Source organism: Caretta caretta, chromosome 2, assembly GCF_965140235.1.
Source record: "Caretta caretta isolate rCarCar2 chromosome 2, rCarCar1.hap1, whole genome shotgun sequence".
In the NCBI taxonomy this organism is placed as follows: Eukaryota; Metazoa; Chordata; order Testudines; family Cheloniidae; genus Caretta; species Caretta caretta.
In genome coordinates, this window is record NC_134207.1 from 242,524,080 (window position 1) to 242,543,054 (window position 18,975).

General features: G+C 40.3%; 1 protein-coding gene across 10 annotated transcripts in view; it reads right to left on the bottom strand.

Moving 5' to 3' along the window:
• Positions 1-18,975, bottom strand: part of PARD3 (par-3 family cell polarity regulator) — a 666,051-nt gene that overhangs the window by 343,968 nt on the left and 303,108 nt on the right. For 6 of the 10 annotated variants that reach the window (XM_048837721.2, XM_048837714.2, XM_048837715.2 and 3 more), the window contains exon 5: positions 5,545-5,676. The exons of the other annotated variants lie outside the window; for them this stretch is intronic. In XM_048837721.2, the coding sequence (XP_048693678.1) occupies positions 5,545-5,676 (132 nt within the window). The remainder of the gene's footprint in view (positions 1-5,544; positions 5,677-18,975) is intronic. 10 annotated transcript variants of the gene reach the window in all.

Here is an 18,975-nt window from a genome sequence, read left to right on the forward strand (position 1 = left end):
CCCAAAAGAGGGGGAAAAACTACTCACTAATTCCTGTAAGCATAAAAATCACCGACTTTTAACACTATATAAACACAAAAATGATGAAACTATAAAAAACAAAATAAAACCACACCTTGGAGCCAAGAACAAGCCTGTGAGATGCAAGCCAATGACAAGAACTTGAAAAAGGGAACTAAGAAAAGATGAAAGAAACTCAGCCTTACCTACAGTGCTAAGGCAAATGTACAGTTCAAGATCTGGTGGCTGCTTATATCCCCTGATAGATGAATACCATCTCAAGTAGATGGCATCATACAATCTTCCTACCATTGCTTCAGGCTCAGACTCTTTGCAGTATTACAACCCACAGTTCCATTCTATCTCGTAATGTCTGAAAAATTTTAAATGGTAGATTTATTCATATTAAAAATAAGCATTCAGTTGCTCAAAACAAAGCTGAAGGAAGGTACTCTGTGCTTGGAGATCAAACATTAACAATATATGCATGTCAGATATCATTGCTAGGAAGAGAACCAGAAAGACCACACAGAGATTACCTTTGTATTTCAGTGCTGACAGCTGTCACAAGCAAGAAGCTAACTGTAAGAGGAAGGAGGCAGCTAGCGATATGTTTAAAATGAAAAGAGCTCTGCCCAGCTTGATCTACTATTCTATAAGTTTCCACCACATGAGGAAAGCAGAAGTAATTACCTAACTTCTTCTTCCCCATCCACCATTTTCGAATAGGGAAAAATCCATTTTCATTTTCCATATTTAAAGAATACTGCAGAGCTTCAGGGATTTTGCTATTCAGCGATGACCATGAATGTGCATTTCATCTTCTAAATTTGATGCTTTCTTAATTTTTTTTTTTAAATGCTTGTTGGAAAACTGAATTTATGTTGAGCTGTGCTGAACAAGTCACTGTGTATTTTGAACAGTGCTCGATAAAGTATCTTGCTTTTATTCATTAATGAACACAAATCAATTTATATAATTCCTATGCAGTTTAATTTAATTGAATGCTGTCCTTTAGATTTGCAAATGGCTTTTCTGATCAGCTGCCTTAGAAATTAAACAATCAAAAATATAACTCCCTTTCCCTCCCCTTCTTCTGCTCGACCACCACATAAAACAGCACAGAGTTTTTAATCCTTTTAAAACGTAGGGCCTCTCCAGTAAAGCAAAGAATATACTATTTTAGTGTGATATTTCGTATGTAAACTTGATCTTTGCCAATTTCAATATTTGGTTATAGAAACTGAAATGACCACGCCATAGAATCTGTATATATTTCAACTTTCCAACAAATGTTAACTTTAACTCTCGCCTTCTCCACCCCAAGCTCCCCACTGTTATGACTTCTACAGTTAGATGGCATTCCCCAATCTTTGAATCCAATCCTGCAAACCGCTTCAGGTGGGCTGAGCTTTTTAGTTAGTTATTTTATGATTTCTCAATTGAACAGTGGTAATACTATACATGTGAACAAATTTTGGGAAAATTGCCAACTATCTTCAACTGATTCTTTGGAACAAGTCTGCTACTGGGAATTCTTAAGAAGAAAAGTTTAGAAGCACTACTTTCATTTAATTTGATTCCATAAGAAAATTATACATTTCTAATTATTATTTAAAGGGATAAATAGTAGAGAGTAACGAACAATTTATGTTAACACTACTTTGAAATCTATCAGAGTGAGCTTGTCTGCCCAGTGAAACAATAGAGGCCCATATCTTCTAGAATGGCTTGTTAGTTTACAGCAATCTCTGAAAAATTTGAAAGCTGAAACTGTCTGAATTTAAACCTTCAAATTCCTGCTAGCAAAGGAATTCTTCAAGGTGCAACCAGTTCTGGCATGTCTTATTTTATGGGTTGGAATAACAAACCTTTCTGTAAGTTAAATTTGTTGATTCTTTCAGCAAATAGCTTGAATCTTTTGTAAATGAATTGGGAATGATCCCTAAATTGAAGTACAGATTCCTACCCATCATATAGACCCATGATACCCTAAGACAATTCAGAAGGCAGACACAAATCTTTCATCTTCTTGGATGTCCCACTTCAAAATGTAGTAGAGGCCTGGTAATGTATCACAGATGAAGCTAATTGCTATTTGTACTATATATTTTCAAGTGTCTCTCCGTACTGAGGCCCAACATCCATCGTAGTATACAGAAGCAGAGCTATTTCTTTAACAAGTGCCAGTATTGACACCAACAGAAGCCGGGTATATTACTCCTTATATCATCCTATAACAATCTCACTGCAAGATCACAGTATAGGGGCCTGTATGAGAAATGAGATATGTTTTCTCTCTTGTAAAAATACCCTTATCTCTCTGGCACCTACTGGCTCGGGGCGGGGGTTGGGGGGGGGGCAGGCGGCTCCCTTTTATGGACACCCAGCCAACCAGTTACTATAAAGTCCCTCTTGGAGGCTGCTTGCTTTACCTGTACTTGGGGGACATTTTAACCCTTTAAAGAAAAGGGAGTGGGCACCTGACCAAAAGAGCCAACGGGAAGGCTAGAACTTTTTAAAAGGGGAAAAAAGCTTTCCCTTTATCTCTTGGTTGTTCTCTCTGAGCTGAAGAGACAGGGACAGCCGGAATGCTGTGCAAAGTTCGGACCAGGTATGAAAATTCATCATCCATACCCAGGAGGATTCATTGCGACAGGAAATGTTTATATAGATGCGATTAGGTTTATTTCTTTTATTTTCTGTAAGGCTTGTGGACTCCTCTGTGCAAACCCCAGATGTTTTTGTGTGCTTGTAACCTTTAAGCTGAACCCCCAAGAAAGCTATTTTGGGTGCTTAAGTTTTGGAACTCTTCTTTTAAAATCTAGCAAAAGCCGAAGTACCAGATGTATTTTCTTTCTTTTTGTTTTTAATAAAATTTACCTTTTTTAAGAACTGGATTGGATTTTTGGTGTCCTAAGAGGTTTGTGCATATTTTGTTAAATTAGCTGGTGGCAAGAGCTAATTTCCTTTCTCAGCTCTTCCCTGGGGTGGGGAAGGGAGGGGTTGTGAAAGGTCTGAAGGGTACCCCACAGGAAGGAATTCCCAAGTGCTCCTTCATGGGATCTGAAAAGGAGTTTGCATTTAGGTGGTGGCAGCATTTACCAAGCCAAGGTTAGAGAAAAACTGTAACCTTGGGAGTTTAATACAAGCCTGGAGTGGCAAGTATTAATTTTTAAAATCCTTGCGGACCCCCACCTTCTGCACTCAGAGTGCCAGTGTGAGGAATCAGTCTTGACAGGGGGTCTTTAACATTAGTAATCCTGGTGAGTTGCCTAATGAATTAATTGTGCTCCTCAAAGCAGAATCTCACAACATTTAGCTATCTCTGAAGGTTACCAGGACCCTCTGGGAAATTTCCTTTCTTCCATACGCTCAAGAGGAAAAGGTGAGGCACAGGATTTACACGTATACAAAATAAGCCTTGCCTTAAGTAACACAGTTCCAAAGGAAATTCCTCCAGTGAGCAACGTCTCTGGGACCAGCATAGGTAAACCTGGTACTCGCTTCAGTTCTATGAAACCAAACAGCTATATTAGAGCACAGCTATATTCTGGCGGCTTCTTAGCATTGTCATTGCACTTGGTTTGTCACCAGATCTGGTAGCTGTACTACCATAAGTGAGGATACCAGCTCCACCGCCACACCTCTGTAGAGTATAGGGATTAAAGACACCAAATGACTTGGCTATGCAGGTTGGTAGGCCACACCATAGGCTAGATACTTAAATTCTTCCTATTTGCCTTTTTTTTCTTGTTGCTTATTTCCATTTGCAGAGCTTCTACTGCCTTGAGTGTCTCCCAAAAGAAAGGTAAGTGAAAAGCAGAGGCCCAGCAAGGAAGAGCCAATTCAGAGTGCTGTGGGATACTATTTACTCACCTTATGTTCTGAACTAAAGAATTCAGAGCATTTTAAAATCCAAAAGATTCTCTTATGATTCCATACTACGAGCGGGACAGGACAGAAGAGTCCCTTGGACAACCCCATTATCTACTTGAAACTTCTTGAACACTGCTTCACAAACAGAGGGGACTTGTTGCTTAGTTATTATTCACTATGCAACATGTGCTTATATTCAGTAAGTTCCAGTTTGCTTATTACCAAGCATTCCAAATTTAATTTATTAAATGAAAAAGCATTATGTTTATACAATGAAACATAAAGGGCTCAGAGGGACATTCAAAAGGATGTTAAGTTTGAGAAAAGAAGTAAACAGGATTTCCACCTGCATCCACTCTTTCATGTGTAAGGCTCTTCCCCTCCCTCCCCAGTGCTGTGCTTCATTCCATTCTCATTATGGGTTTCCTTCCGCTGTTCATGCCCTGTTAAACAGTTTTCAGTCTAATTACTTATCCTGCTGATATGAAATCACCAAAGGATCCCGCTCTTCCAGGTACATGTGACTTATTAACATCCAGAATGTAATGAATGGATCATCTCTCTCATTTTAAAAAAAATTGATCACAAGAAATAAAAATTTTGCAGCTACAGAAATTAAATCAGTTGACTACAGTTGTTTAAGCAGGCTTTCATAGCATTATTTATTTACCACAAAGTTGGGTAAAGTGGGTCTAGTTACTGGACTGTGAGCAAAACTTCACAAAATACAACATTTATTGGAAAATAGATGTTTAAATATGCACGTCACTGACATTTTCTAGGAAGGTTAATTTTAAGATTTCTAATCCAACTCCTTTTGCTGAGACAACAGCTTATTTAAGTACGTCAATGAGATTCTAATGACTCAGGAAGGCATGCCTCAAAAATCAAACAAAAAACACTGCAACAGGAGATTGCTTACAATCTATGGCACCAAATCTACAACACATAATTCAATCAGCAAATGGTTCCAAATAACAAGTTTGCAATATGGATATTTACTGAACATCAAACTGATCAAGCAACGGTGATATCAAGCAAACTTGATCTTCATTTTAAGTCTTTCAATATTCATAACCATGAGATTCTTAATAAAGGAGGAAAACATTAGGCATAATTATTTATTGTGTGAAAAGAAAAATTTAAAACTGGTAATTTCAATATAGTGGCAATAAAGGCAAATAACCGTTATGACTTTAAAGCCAGAATCGAATGACATGTCACTGGTTCAGAAGAATAAAGAGCATTTAAAAAAAGATATGCAAAAATAGATCCTTATTTAGTTAAATAGCTTTGTGAGTAACATTACTGGCTTTTCAGCAATAAAATTTACTTCAAAACAACAATCTCTAAATAAAACAAGCCTGCTGATACCAGCTGTGAAGAAGAGTAGCAAAGAATAGCAGCGCTCATCAGAACACTCTCCACGTACTGTATAAATGAGTGATGGCTCAAAAATGGGTGATATTTCCTGATTTCTACTTTTAGTCCTAATGAAGTTTTTGGAAGCAGAGGAATCCCAATACATATTTACACTCTACATATCTGATGCGAATACCCATGCTTCCAGAACCATTATCAATTAGGAATTTGTTTCTTTGTAATACTTGTGGACTAACATAAAGGTTAAATTATTAAAGTAATATATATATTAATATATATTACCTGTTCTTGCCTCTCCAGCCACTTGTCCACCATGGGATGACTGGCACTTAACGATGAGCGAGCATTGTCTCTCTGAAACTGGTTAGACCAGTTACTAGTATCCCGAGGTAAGCTTCTGTAGTTTTCATCTTTCTATTTCAAAAGAAACAAAGAAAGTGTCTTATAAAAAAACACAACCAGTCCTTGCACATTGACAATGCAGCTGGTTTTTAAGATAATATGAAAGAAACACTGAAAAAGGAGAAAGTGAATTTGGACAATTACACTGGAAAGATGTACTACTTGGGCCAAGCACAAGCAATAGGGTGCTACCCTAGGCAAGTTAAGCATTATAACATACCTCCTGTGCCAACACACACACACTTACAGGGAAAGAAAATTGTAAAGGACATATTGTAGGGCATAATATGAAATGCTACAAAATGAAACCTTCAATAAATAAATGGGATATATAATGAAGTTTTCCAGGCAAGATTTCTGGTATAAAACAACTTTTTTCTTAAATATATTGCATTGGAGTGTTAATGCCTCGTGATTGACAAGTTGTTTACTAAAAATGGACTCAGTCAGAAAATTAACTTAAGCATCAAGAAATTAAAGCATGAATTGAACCAGACCCAGATATCCTTGTAACAAAATTCCTGTCTGAATTCAAATAAAATTTTCTACTACACTAATTTACCCAGGCATAGATCAGTCAAAAGTGGCAAAAAAATGACTCAGGTTTTTCAAAGTGGCATATTGAGGACTATGCTGGCAAAAATAGATGGTTAGGATTCTCTCTCTCTTTTTTAAATCAGAAAGTCTGTTAGTTTACTTGTAGAACTCTGCTGAAGACAAGTTTATTTAGCAGTGCTATAGAAGGCAGCAAGGAGTGTGTAATGAATGGAATTCTTTCTGTGGATTTTCTCATTTTATTTCCCTCTTTCAGTGAAATGGTCAGTGCAATTACTGTGAGCCAAGAAAATCTACTGTAATCATTTTAGGTGGTGGAAAAGTACAACAAAATCACAATCTGGATGAGGAAATAAAAGAAATATGATTTGACATGAAGAAAAACCACAATTGGTCCATGTGTCATTGATTAGTCCTTGTCATATAACAGACCTTCAGCTAGTCTGAATAAACAGACATCCCTGCCTCTTATGTAAGCGACGCATTTTGTTTTTATTCTTCATATATAATTCTATTATGATTGATCTATATTTACACGGTTTTCAACACAGCCTTTTAAACAAGAGTTTTATCTATTCTACACAAAACTCCTTCCCCATTTAGTCTCCATTAATCATGTACAAAAAGTAAAAGCTCTTTGTGAGAACAAAAGAAAAAAAACCCAACAGCACTATCATGGCCTGTATTCCAACTTCAGCTGAGCACCAAAGCCTAGACTCTGAATTTAACTAGATGTTATTCAAGACCATCGCTTTTGCTTACAATTAAATTTTCATAGTAATGTCTCAATCCACTAAATCAGGAACACTATGTGACAGCACCAGATATAACCTAACATCTGTGGGTTTGCATGGAGTATGCGCCAAGATATTTGTGTTTTGACACTGCACTAGCAAATAGCTGAGTGTTCTGTCAAAATTTGGGCATTAATGTTTGCCTTGTAGAAAAAGGTGTGATCATTCCCCTCTATTCAGCACTGGTGAGGCCTCATCTGGAGTACTGTGTCCAGTTTTGGGCCCCACTCTACAAGAAGGATGTGGAAAAATTGGAAAGAGTCCAGCGGAAAGCAACAAAAATGATTAGGGGGCTGGAGCACATGACTTATGAGGAGAGACTGAGGGAACTGGGATTATTTAGTCTGCAGAAGAGAAGAATGGGGTGGGGATTTGATAGCTGCTTTCAACTACCTGAAAAGGGGTCCAAAGAGGATGGATTTAGACTGTTTTCCGTGGTACCAGATGACAGAACAAGGAGTAATGGTCTCAAGTTGCAGTGGGGGAGGTTTAGGTTGGATATTAGGAAAAACTTTTTCACTGGGAGGGTGGTGAAGCACTGGAATGGGTTACCAAGTGGAATGGGTTACCTAGGGAGGTGGTGGAATCTCCTTCCTTAGAGGTTTTTAAGGCCCAGCTTGACAAAGCCATGGCTGAGATGATTTAGTTGGGGTTTGGTCCTGCTTTGAGCAGGGGGTTGGACTAGATGACCTCCTGAGGTCCCTTCCAACCCTGATATTCTATGAGAGACATAGGCATATGTACATATGGGGTATGTGTGTTCATCCTTTTCTGCTAAAAGTAAGCATCAAACACTAATACTCCAGACCATTTGAAAGTAAGCTGCTTCTCCCACAAGAAGTTAAGTTACTCTATACAAGGTTATTTTTCCCAACACAGTCCCACAGCTGATACCAGCATTTAGCTGCACTGGTGGAAGCAAAAATAGAATGCTAAGGAAGACCAGGTTCCTGTAGCTGCTGGTGCTTTTAGAATGTTGTTAACCTACTCAGAGCAAGTAAAAAATGGAACTGTGGTGTACCTAGTCCACATGGCTGCAATTACCAATAGAGCTGAGAATGTGATACCAACAATGGAACATTTTAAGAAAACAACTTAGTATAGACAAACCATAGACATTTTTTCTAAAATATCCCACTATCCATTGCTACCACTGGCTGTTCTTCATTGGTGGTTGCAACAGTGAACACTAGTGTAGACAAGGCTGGCCATTGGCATTTTTACTAAAGTCTGACGTAGTCCTGCTCTGAGCAAGGTTATAGAAGAGTACTTATGCTGCTGGTGGCCAACGGGTGTCCTATCTACAGCAATATTTCCACCACTACTCCCACTATCAGAGCTAAAGAAATAGCAGGAAATATTAGGGAGAGGAGCAGAACTACGGTAGATGCAGTTTGCACATTCGGAGCCACTGAAAAAATAAATTAAAATAATTGTTCTAAACTAAGATAAAATATGCAAACACATAATCAGGGAACCTTTTTAAAAATTATCACCCATTCATTTTAAAACAAAACAAAAAAGCATTAGCACGCCAGTTTCCTCAGACATGTAAAAATGGTGCATGTCACTTTAACTGCAATATCACATAAAAACAAGATTTTTAACAAGGTAGCCACCAGGGTCATACAGAAAACTCATTTCTTCTGGAGCTGCAGCTAAGAGTCCTCACGAGACTGCTACTGACATGGATCATCGGTTATAATTAAATGTTCTAATTTTTAAGAAGAATTTCCCCAAACAGCTTTAAGGGACTGCCGACATGTACGGTTCTATAATATTTGTAATGGGAACTGATCAGTATAATGCTAGAGTTGTTAGGTCACAGCATTACAGCAACACTTAACAGTAGCATTTTACTGCATTTCAAATTAAAATGCATATGCCAGCAACTTAAGGGGTTTACTTTACTATGGATTCCCTGCTGAATTTTTTCTGAGCTGGAAAAAAAAACTACAGTGATTTTGCTGTATTTTCAATTTCAGACTATTTACAACTGACAATGAGCTTGTCATTAGAGAGACGCTCTAGAAATTGTTGATAAGATGATGCATTAGCGTGACCTCTGTATAGCAATGCTTTAATTACTAGCTGTCAGTGCATCAACCAGTTGGTGGTTTAAACCTATAGTTGTAAAATTGTTCAACTTACTAAGTCACCCTATCCCAACAACAGAAATCCTGAACCCTGCAATATGAAATTTCCATGCCTGTTACTTCAGTTGCTACTGGGCCACTCTCAAAATATGAACTGCCAAGTGTTTCTTGCTTCCCATATGTCTGATGTAAAATTGATATGACAGGAGCATGCTTTCAATTTTTACTGTTACTGTGGGATAGGAATATAACAACAATGAAATAGATCAAAATAATCTCAGATGAAATTCTCTCTAAAGATTCCTTGTCCCCAAGTTGCACACACTTACTGATGTTCCCACCATAACCATTTCTGCAACAAGCCATCCACTCTCATCTACTGACCCTCCCGCAAGGGACTTTGTTTCAGTCAATGACTTATTTTGCTTAAACTTCTGTTATGCACTCTTGTTACTGCATTGTTGGACATTTCTGGAACGGTGACTTTTATTCCTCTACCCTGGTTGCTCAGAAAATAGTTACAGCAACATCATATGGCTTGTTGCACATGCAGGAGCTTTGAATTTAAAGAAGAGCAATGCTTCTCATTTGGAGCTAAGCAATACTGCAATAAAGCGTACACAGATACTCAAAGCGGAACTTTGAAAAATGTACTTCATATTGCTCATCTGCAGCACTACAGGCATCCATCTGTAAAACTGACAGTTTATAAAAAGAAAATTATGTCTGCCATTTTAGATCAGGGATACAAGGGTGGAACGCGTTGAGAGGAGGAAATACTGAATTCAAACTAGGAAAACTTATACTTTTGCCAACTAGATTGCTGGCACAAAACACCATAATTTGAATTCCAAGTAACAGCAGCAAAATGTGATCTGTGGCATAGGTGAAGATGAGGTAACAGGAAGCTGGCATGCTATTCACTGATGATATGGTGTAATCTGAGCACAATCCACGAAAAACCACACACATATATCTAGTTACAAAATTATGTTCTGCAATTTTATACTCCCTTTGCCATGAGTGAATCTTAAAGTGCATCATACACATTCAAGAACTGTGCTTCACAATGCCCCTGTGACAATGGGAAAGCTAGGCACAGAGGTATTAATTTATTTGCCCAAGATCATAGAGTGTAACATAACTGAAGACTGGAGCCCAGATATCGATTCCCAGTCTTCTGCTCAAATCGTATCATCTTCCCGCTACTATGAGCATTATGCATTTTAAAATACTAACTACTGTACATTTAATTTTATCATAGATAAAAATAGAGTCTGCCACCCACAAGTGCATTGAGTACCACCTAACTCCCCAAACAGATTCATTGATTTCAATGGGATTACTTGCAGAGTATGACACTACTCAACATAGGGATATAAATACCATTTAAAAAGTTAATCATTTCAATGAAATATTTTTTAATCATTTAAACAGTTAACTGGTTAAAGGGCTGGTCGGCTGGTGCGGCTGGGGCCGCTCCAGCTGGGCGGTGCAGGGCCACTGGAGTCGGCCAGCTGGCCCGGGGATTAACGGTTAAGGCAGGTCAACCGGTAAGACTAATGCTTACCGGTTAATTGGTTAACATTTTACATCCCTAACTCAACATAAGAGCAGCAGAATCAGCCCCATACTGTTGAATTTATCCATGGACAATATACAGAAAATGTATAAACTTCTAGTCCCATGTGAACATTTCTTTACGTTGTCTTCACTCTCTTATATAACAACTTAAATAACAATTATATAGATAGACATAGATATATAGATATAAAATAAATGGGTTAATAGAATAATAATCTATCATTTATATATGTTTGTGACTGGCCACTAACAAATGCCATTATACCACTGATCTGGAATCTTGTAATTTGTTACACCCATTCATTATGAACCACTGGAATACAGAAACATCCCAGATTTGATCTTTCCATCAGAAGTCATCAATTTTCAGCTATGAATAATTCAAGTGTCCTCAAACCACATTAGAGGTAAAAATGGTTTAAAAAACACACATTTATTTATTCTATGAAGTGGTCATGTTGAGCATGAGGCCTCCTATTTGGTCAAGTGAAGGTCATCTGAGGCCACCAATCTTACTTACCAGATTTTAAACAGAAAGGTTTCCACGAATACGTTTAATGCAGAGGTTCCCACACTTGTTCCGTCGCTAGCGCAGGGAAAGCCCCTGGCGGGCCGGGCCGGTTTGTTTACCTGCCGCGTCCGCAGGTTCGGCCGATCGCGGCTCTCAGTGGCCGCGGTTCGCTGCTCCAGGCCAATGGGAGCTGCTGGAAGTGGCGTGGGCCGAGAGACATACTGGCCGCCGCTTCCAGCAGCTCCCATTGGCCTGGAGCAGCGAACCGCGGCCACTGAGAGCCGCGATCGGCCGAACCTGCGGACGCGGCACATAAACAAACCGGCCCGGCCCGCCAGGGGCTTTCCCTGCACGAGTGGCGGAACAAGTGTGGGAACCACTGATGTAACAGATAGATGATTATAAAAATTATATTAATTCCACATTACACTAGGCCATCTAAGAGAGAGCACAGTAACTCCTGGGCCGTTTTATGGTTACTCCTAGGGAAATTCTGCACATGCGCAGAATTTATGCCCCCCTCCCCGATTTTTCTTCTGCAGAATATAGATTCTGCTGGAAAGGGGCTGCAGTTACACCTTTCACGCACCAGGAACTGCTGTGGTGCCAAAAGAGATGGCAGCCAGTCGGCAGCCAGTGAGGCAGAAGAGGCTGTGTTCCTCACAGTGGGGCCAGGTGAGGGGGCATGGCACGGACAGAGCAGGGTACACAGGGCTCGGGGCGGGCGGGGGGCAGACTGAAGCATGGGCTCAGGAGTTAGTGGGGTAACAGCACTGAACATGGGGCTGAATAGGAAGGGGGATGCACGGTAGGGTGACCCGACATCCCATTTTTAAAGGGACAGTCCCGTATTTAAGCCCTCCTGCAGGTGTCCCAAATTTTCTGTCTCTCCCACCCCCCAGTCAGTACTGGGGTAACCCACACACCTCCTGGGTGCGTCCCATGTAGTGGCACTGAGACCACTTACAGAAAGAGAGAGATTAATGAGTTTGCTCTACAGCCTTAGCTAAGAGCAATATGGCTTTTAGCTCATGCAGTAGACACTTACGCACTAAGCTTCAGAGGCCCCAGGTTCGATCATGACGACCAGGGTCTGTTGGTGTTACACTGGTGGGACCTGCTGGCCGGATCCCTGCTAGCCAGCCACCCACCCAACGCACCAGAAGTGAGGGGGGGGTCCAGTGGCCGACAATGGAAATGGGTGTGCAAGGCTAGGGGCAGGTGAAGAAGCCCCGCGCGCGGCCAGCCGCTCCCCCCATGAACCATCAGTGCAGCCCCCACCGTGTGCCAGCTATCTGCAAGCAGGTCCCTGCCTCTCCCCCCCCGGGTCCCATTTCCCGCTCCGCACTGTGAGCTGACATGGCTGGTGAATGCAGGCTGAATGCATATCACCTCTGCTGCCCACCCAGCGACTCTTTACATGCTCCCCCTCTCGCTGTCCTCTCTCTGCTTTGCCCCTTCTTCAACCCCCAACCCCACTACTCCTCCATATTCCCCCGCCCTCCCGGTGGGGTGCCAACACTGTGCCGAAAACCAGCCTCTAGTCAGAGCACTCAGCTCACAAACAGCCTGGCCGGCTGGCTCCTTTCTTCCTCCACTGCCTCTGGCTGGGCCGGTGCCATAGGAAAGCCCCAAACCCTCCAGCCTGGGGCACTGGTCAGGAGTAGCTGAGCCCTGCATGTACCAAAGCCCCACACAGCGCTGACATGGGGAAGCCTCTCCCGCCTCAGCTAAGCTCTAAAGTGGGCGGGGGAAGCGATTTCCAGCCTGTTCATGCCCTGAACCTTCTGGCTCCACAGCAGGGATCAGCTAGCATGTGCTTGGGGGAGGCTCCCCAACCCCCTAACAATCCCCTCTCCACCCCCCCAACCTATTCCATACTTCTCCCACCCAAATCCAACAGCCCTACTGCTTCCAGGCTCCTTCCCTCTCCCTCAGTTCTTCTGTTGTCCCTGAATCCACTAAGCCTGTGCACTGCTTCTGAGGAATGCTGGAAATAAGTTTCTTATTGCAGTTTAAATGAATTACTCAAAGTTCTGTATCAATATGCCTAGTATGGAATTTATTTGTCAAAAAAAAATAAAATTCCAGAACCTGTATTGTTACTGACATACTTGCTGACTGGTATTTTGAAATAAATTACCAAAATAATTGAAACTAGAGTGATCATATTGTATTTCTTTGACAAATAAAATATGCTGAATTTTAAAATATTGCACGCAGATTTTTTTCATTTTTTGGCACAGAATTCCCCCAGGAGTAGGTGTTGTACTGAGACATGTTTGGTCTTGTATGATTCTAAATCATGTTAACAAGAACATTTCTGTATACGGAATGCAACCTCATCTTTCCCAAGGACAAGCAGTAGTATGTTCTTATGATATTAGTATAACCTATTTACTAGTTTTCACAATGTTTGAGGTTTGGTACAATATCTTCATTCCATTTTTACTTGACATCAACCATTCATGAGCAGGTATGAAAACAACTGTTGATCTGAAGCGACCTTCACTTCTCCAGAACAAAGCCACTGTACAAAACAAGGCTACTCCACGGGGAATTTTTTTTTTTTTTTAAATAAATGGATACTCCCTGATAGGTATCTAGTGGCGTAGTGAGACCATTAAGCAATGGATGACCTTTTGGGTGATCTCTGACAGAGAAGTCAAATTTGAGATGTTTTCTTTAGTCAGCAGTTTTCTGTGAGTTAGTGCGCCAAATTTCAAGATTTTAGTTCAGTGGAAATATGGAAATTAATTGGGTCAGTCAGTGAGTGAGTGACTTGTTACAAGAATCTGTGTATATCAAACGAGACAGACACCATTGCTTAGCGGTCTCCCTTTCCCTCTGGGTAGGTTCAGTTTATTGTATTATTGTACGATGCAGTTTAACAGTCTGTCTAGTTTAAGATTATTTTAGAACATGACCTTGGAAGGTAAAAAAGACCAGACAGATGATGGCCATAAGATATGCTTACCAAGGCAGCAGTTCTAATCACACAATATTTGTGCTGATCTTTGTTTTAGAAGGAAACCGTGTTAAAGAATTTTCATAGCCTAGTGTCTTCTCCCAGAGCATGTGAAGCTGCTAACCTAAAACATGGGTAATTTCCAGTTATTGATAAAGGCTATCTTGGGACAGGTCTTTTGCATTCCCTATGAAAGAGACGAGACGAGACGAGACGGATGACCCACTCACTACTCATTTTGGTTATTGAAGTCTTTTGAAAATGACTGCCTCTACATTTCCATGAATGGGACTAATCTATTATGCATAAAGAGCAGATCATTAGTTACTAATGCAATGAGAAGACAGCCACATTTAAAAGTCATTCCTATATTTAACTTCAATCGCCTTATGGTCATGAATTTCCAAAGTTGTGCAATTCCAATTTTGTATATTCCACGATACCTCTGAGTGACAAGCAAGGCCTGATACCCACACCCACCCCAATTATTTAGGACAGATGCAATGAATGAATGGTTTTGCTGTGCAGCTGGTGTTATATGTAGATATTCAGTGTTGAAGGATATGGATTAAATTCAGAGTAAACTGAAATCTGTTAGGCTGTCAATCAAACTTATGCTGATGTCTCTTGTTTACAAAGGAATATCAAAAATGTCATGATCTTTGCATGTGCACATGCAAAACCAAAAATTATCAAGCATGCTACAGATTGTATTTCTCAGACTCTCAGAGCTGTGAAGAAATTCTCTTTCCCAATTCTCTCTTTACTCATTAATTTCACAGTAAAATCTCAGTAAAGATAGTGCAAAACAAACAAAAGAGCATATGGTGATTGATGTACTGCAATTACAATTCAGAAGTTGGGGCTTATTCCTGCCTGCATATTTCATAAATCAAAAAGCAAGTTAAAACTGTTCTCTCCCAAAGAGATGCATCAAATATTTAAGCAACCTTTCATAAGCAATGGATCTGCATCTGATGCACACATTTAAAAAGCAGTACCTATGTACTCCATCACTAAGCAGTTTCGTATTCATTTAGCCACAAAACTCCTTACAAGTTTGTTTTCATTTTCTACATCCATGCAGTCCCTTTCTCTGAAATGATCCGAAGCCTCTAACTTCTTTTAAACTGAGTAGGATAATGTCAAAATAAGCAAATTTAAGGTATTTTGGGGTTCAGTCCTGCATTCTTCTCTCACATGACAGTTCCAGAAGAACTTCAGTGGGAATACTTATGTGAGGCGGAGTTGCAGGATCAGATCCTAGGCTTTTATATTTTCAACACTTCCCCCCATTGCATGGCTCACTCTGACACCATGAGATGGCCATTGCTCATCCTTCCTGCAAGCCCTCTGTAAACAGTTTCTAAAAGTATGTAGCTATGCATACAAAAAAAAACAGGTTTTCACCAAACAGATTAAGGAAAAAATAGTTGTGCACAACTCTACAGTTTTCACCAGGAATTTGATTTTGTACCTATATTTATCCAGAGGTTTGTGGCTGTTGGACTCAGACTATATATTACAAAGTGCATTTTATTTTTATTTTAAATCCCTCTTTTCTTCCAAGCATAAACCCGTCTATTTCCTTACCATTTTTCCCTCTTCCAGATTAATTTCTTTTTGTACAGTTGCTCATGAGTGGTGGACTGCTGGCATTTATTTCTTTAGGTGTATTGATGAATCATCTTTTTGGGTAGAAAGAGGAACAACAAATAAAGAGAATGGGAAGAACAAATCATTATAGGAAATCACAGGAGGAAACTTTATGGGTGCCAACATGAGTCAAGACTGCGGTGCTGTAGAGGTCTAACTTGAAGATTGTGGGGCATCAAAATCAGTGCGACTGTTTGAGGAGTAGGGCAGGTGGCACACAACTCCTTTGAGGATGAGCACATTTTCAAAGTGGAGAAACTGGGACACTATCGGTGGGGAGCGGGGTGTAAAAAAACGTGGCTGATAGGCATTAAGCAGCTGTTCACGGGACGACGAGAGAGAAAAGGGGTAACCATTATTCTGTCTCTTCAACCAAACCACACACTTTCCATATTTTCTCTGCAAGCTCAGTAGATATGTTGAGAAGGAGGCTGTTCAAAGACTTGTGCAGAAACAGGGAAGCCGACATGTGAAACATGTGCCAAGCTTGAGGAGACATGGTCTCTGTAGTGTTGGTGCACTCAGCCAACCTCTCATTAATTTCACCAGCTCAGCTGACTGATGGCTCTTTCAGGTAGATGTTCGGCCAAACTTTACAAAACACAGAACAGAACTCTGATTTTTGTACGGGAACAGGTCTATAGCATGGCCCTCAAAACAGAGAGAAACTCAATGTTGAGGAGACACATTCATCTTACCTTATCTACAAATGTGTACAGAAAAAAGAAAGACCACTTTTCATGTACCTTAGCATCAGCCTTTCCTAAACCATGAAGGAGAAGACACAAATACATTCTTCGAAAATACACTCATCGTAGGCTCATGATTATTATCCCCAGTTTACTGATTGGGAACTGAGGTAGAGAGGGATTACGTGACTTGCCCAACCTCACAGGGGAAGTATGGGAACTAAAGGCAGATTTCAGCCAATGAGTCCAGTACCTTATCCACATCATCTTCATCCTTTTTCCCCACATCTGACTATTAATGTTCCTCTAACTTCTTGGGGATGGAGGGATGAGTGGATGGATTCTCTTTAACAAATATGAAGGGGGATTCCCCCCAGATGAGATTAGGTAAAGGGGGGAAAATAATAAAAACCTTAAAAGCAAACATTTTATTGAAGCGGGTGGGGGGGGGTTGACACTTCTGGTCTTGGTTGGCTTTTGACTTCATCTCAGCAGAATATTGTCTGTCTGTGTGCACAGCACTCAGCAAACAGGATGGCTGAGGAATAAATGTATAGCACCATCCATTATCTATCTGAGCACTAGGCAGGGATTTTTCATTTCACGTCTCTCATTCCCAACTTGCTGCAGCGATTTCATAAAGGGTTTTACAGGCCCTCACCACAGCAAGAAGTTAAAAACAGGTGAGAAATATGTACTTAGTTTTGTTTTGAAAGCAGGAATGCTGAGGTCACCCACGGAGATTGGGATTTTAATTTTTATTGCTCTAAAACTGCAGCAGCAGCTTTGACAGAAAACTCATGAATCTTACACAGTACATGAGAGAAAAACCACACAAGTTTACCTTATGATTTTAAGTTCTGTTTGGGTACATTTGATCTAAGCTATTTCACCACCACCTGACAAGGTGACAGCAAAGTGCCCCATCACAAAGCAAAGAAAGAATATATATATTTGATTCTTTAAATTTTTAACCAGCTACTGTAGGCCCATATGTATTTCATTTTCCAGCAAATCAACAATAACTTATTTCAGCAGCTTTATTAATTTAGCATTTGTAGACATGTTCTTTCTCCGCATCTCAAATGACAAAAGCCCACGGTCTTTAAGAAAAAAAAAAAAGCTTAATAAAACTGGATGAACGTATCACAAACACAGTTTTGTTTGTTGAAATTATCCTGTTCTCAAGTGTACCAAGCTTCTTTCAAATTGGAGCAATTTTCCAAAATTTAAAATATTTCCAAAGAAATTTCACACAAACAATATTCTTCATAATTTGAACATTTTAAAGGTCACTTTTGCTCAAAAATTCACAGTTTACATTTTGAAGGAAGGGGGTTCTATGTGTAGTCTAATGGTTTAAACACACAGCTAAGACTGACAACGACCTGAACTCTATTACCACCCGAGCCACTGACTGGCCTTTTGTACTTATATAGCACATTACAAACTTTATTCAGCTTCTAAACGTTACCTCCATTTTACAGGTGGGAATGTGAGGCTCAGAGGTCCAAGAATCAGGATTAGTATTCAGGTCACAAACTCCCAGTCTGCGGCCTGATCATTCTAGCCACAGTGCCTCCTAGACAATCCACTCACACATTGCAATTCAGTTACCCTAGACGTAAAATGGGGCTGATATCTGCCCTACCTATCTATGGCTATTAATATCTTCAGTCCAATACATTATTTTTAACTCCTTTATAGTAAAAATCTATTTTACAGATGGAAAAATTGAGACTTAAAGAGGTTACATGGCTCAAACTGAAGTGCTGTGGTCTCGCAGATTAAGCACAGGACTGAGTCAACAGACATGGCTTTGAACCTGGGTGTCCTACCACTGACTGCTATGTCACTTAAGGCTTTTTATTTAACTTTCATACCAAGCAGCACTTCTCACATATGGAAATGTTCCATTTGAAAAAACAGAAAAGGAAACTTTAATAGAAAATTTAAGCATTTGCTATACACATACAAAGGAGGGTGTCAACAAGGGCTAGATCTTTCACTGTTTCCCAAAACAGAAAGTTACCATCCCTGAGCTCATTTCTTTGGCTTGCTCCTTTTGGCAAATTCTGTTATGCTGGCCAGCCCCATCAAGAAAAGACAGTTACCTTTTCTGCAACTGGTATTCTTCAAGATGTGTTGCTCATGTCCATTCAATGTAGGTGTGTGTGCTCGCCACATGCACCAGTGCCAGAAGTTTTTCCCTCAGCAGTACCGGTAGGGGGACCAGCTCCGGCGCCCCCCGTGTGGCACGCACGTGCTGCGGTACATAGTGTGCCGCCGTTTTCCCCCACCCTCAGTTCCTTCTTGCTGGTAACTCCAACAGCGGGGAAGGAGTGCACGTTGTGTAATGGACATGAGCAACACATCTTGAAGAACACCAGGTATGGAAAAGGTAACTGTCTTTTCTTCTTTAAATGATTGCTCATGTCCATTCAACTTAGGTGACTCC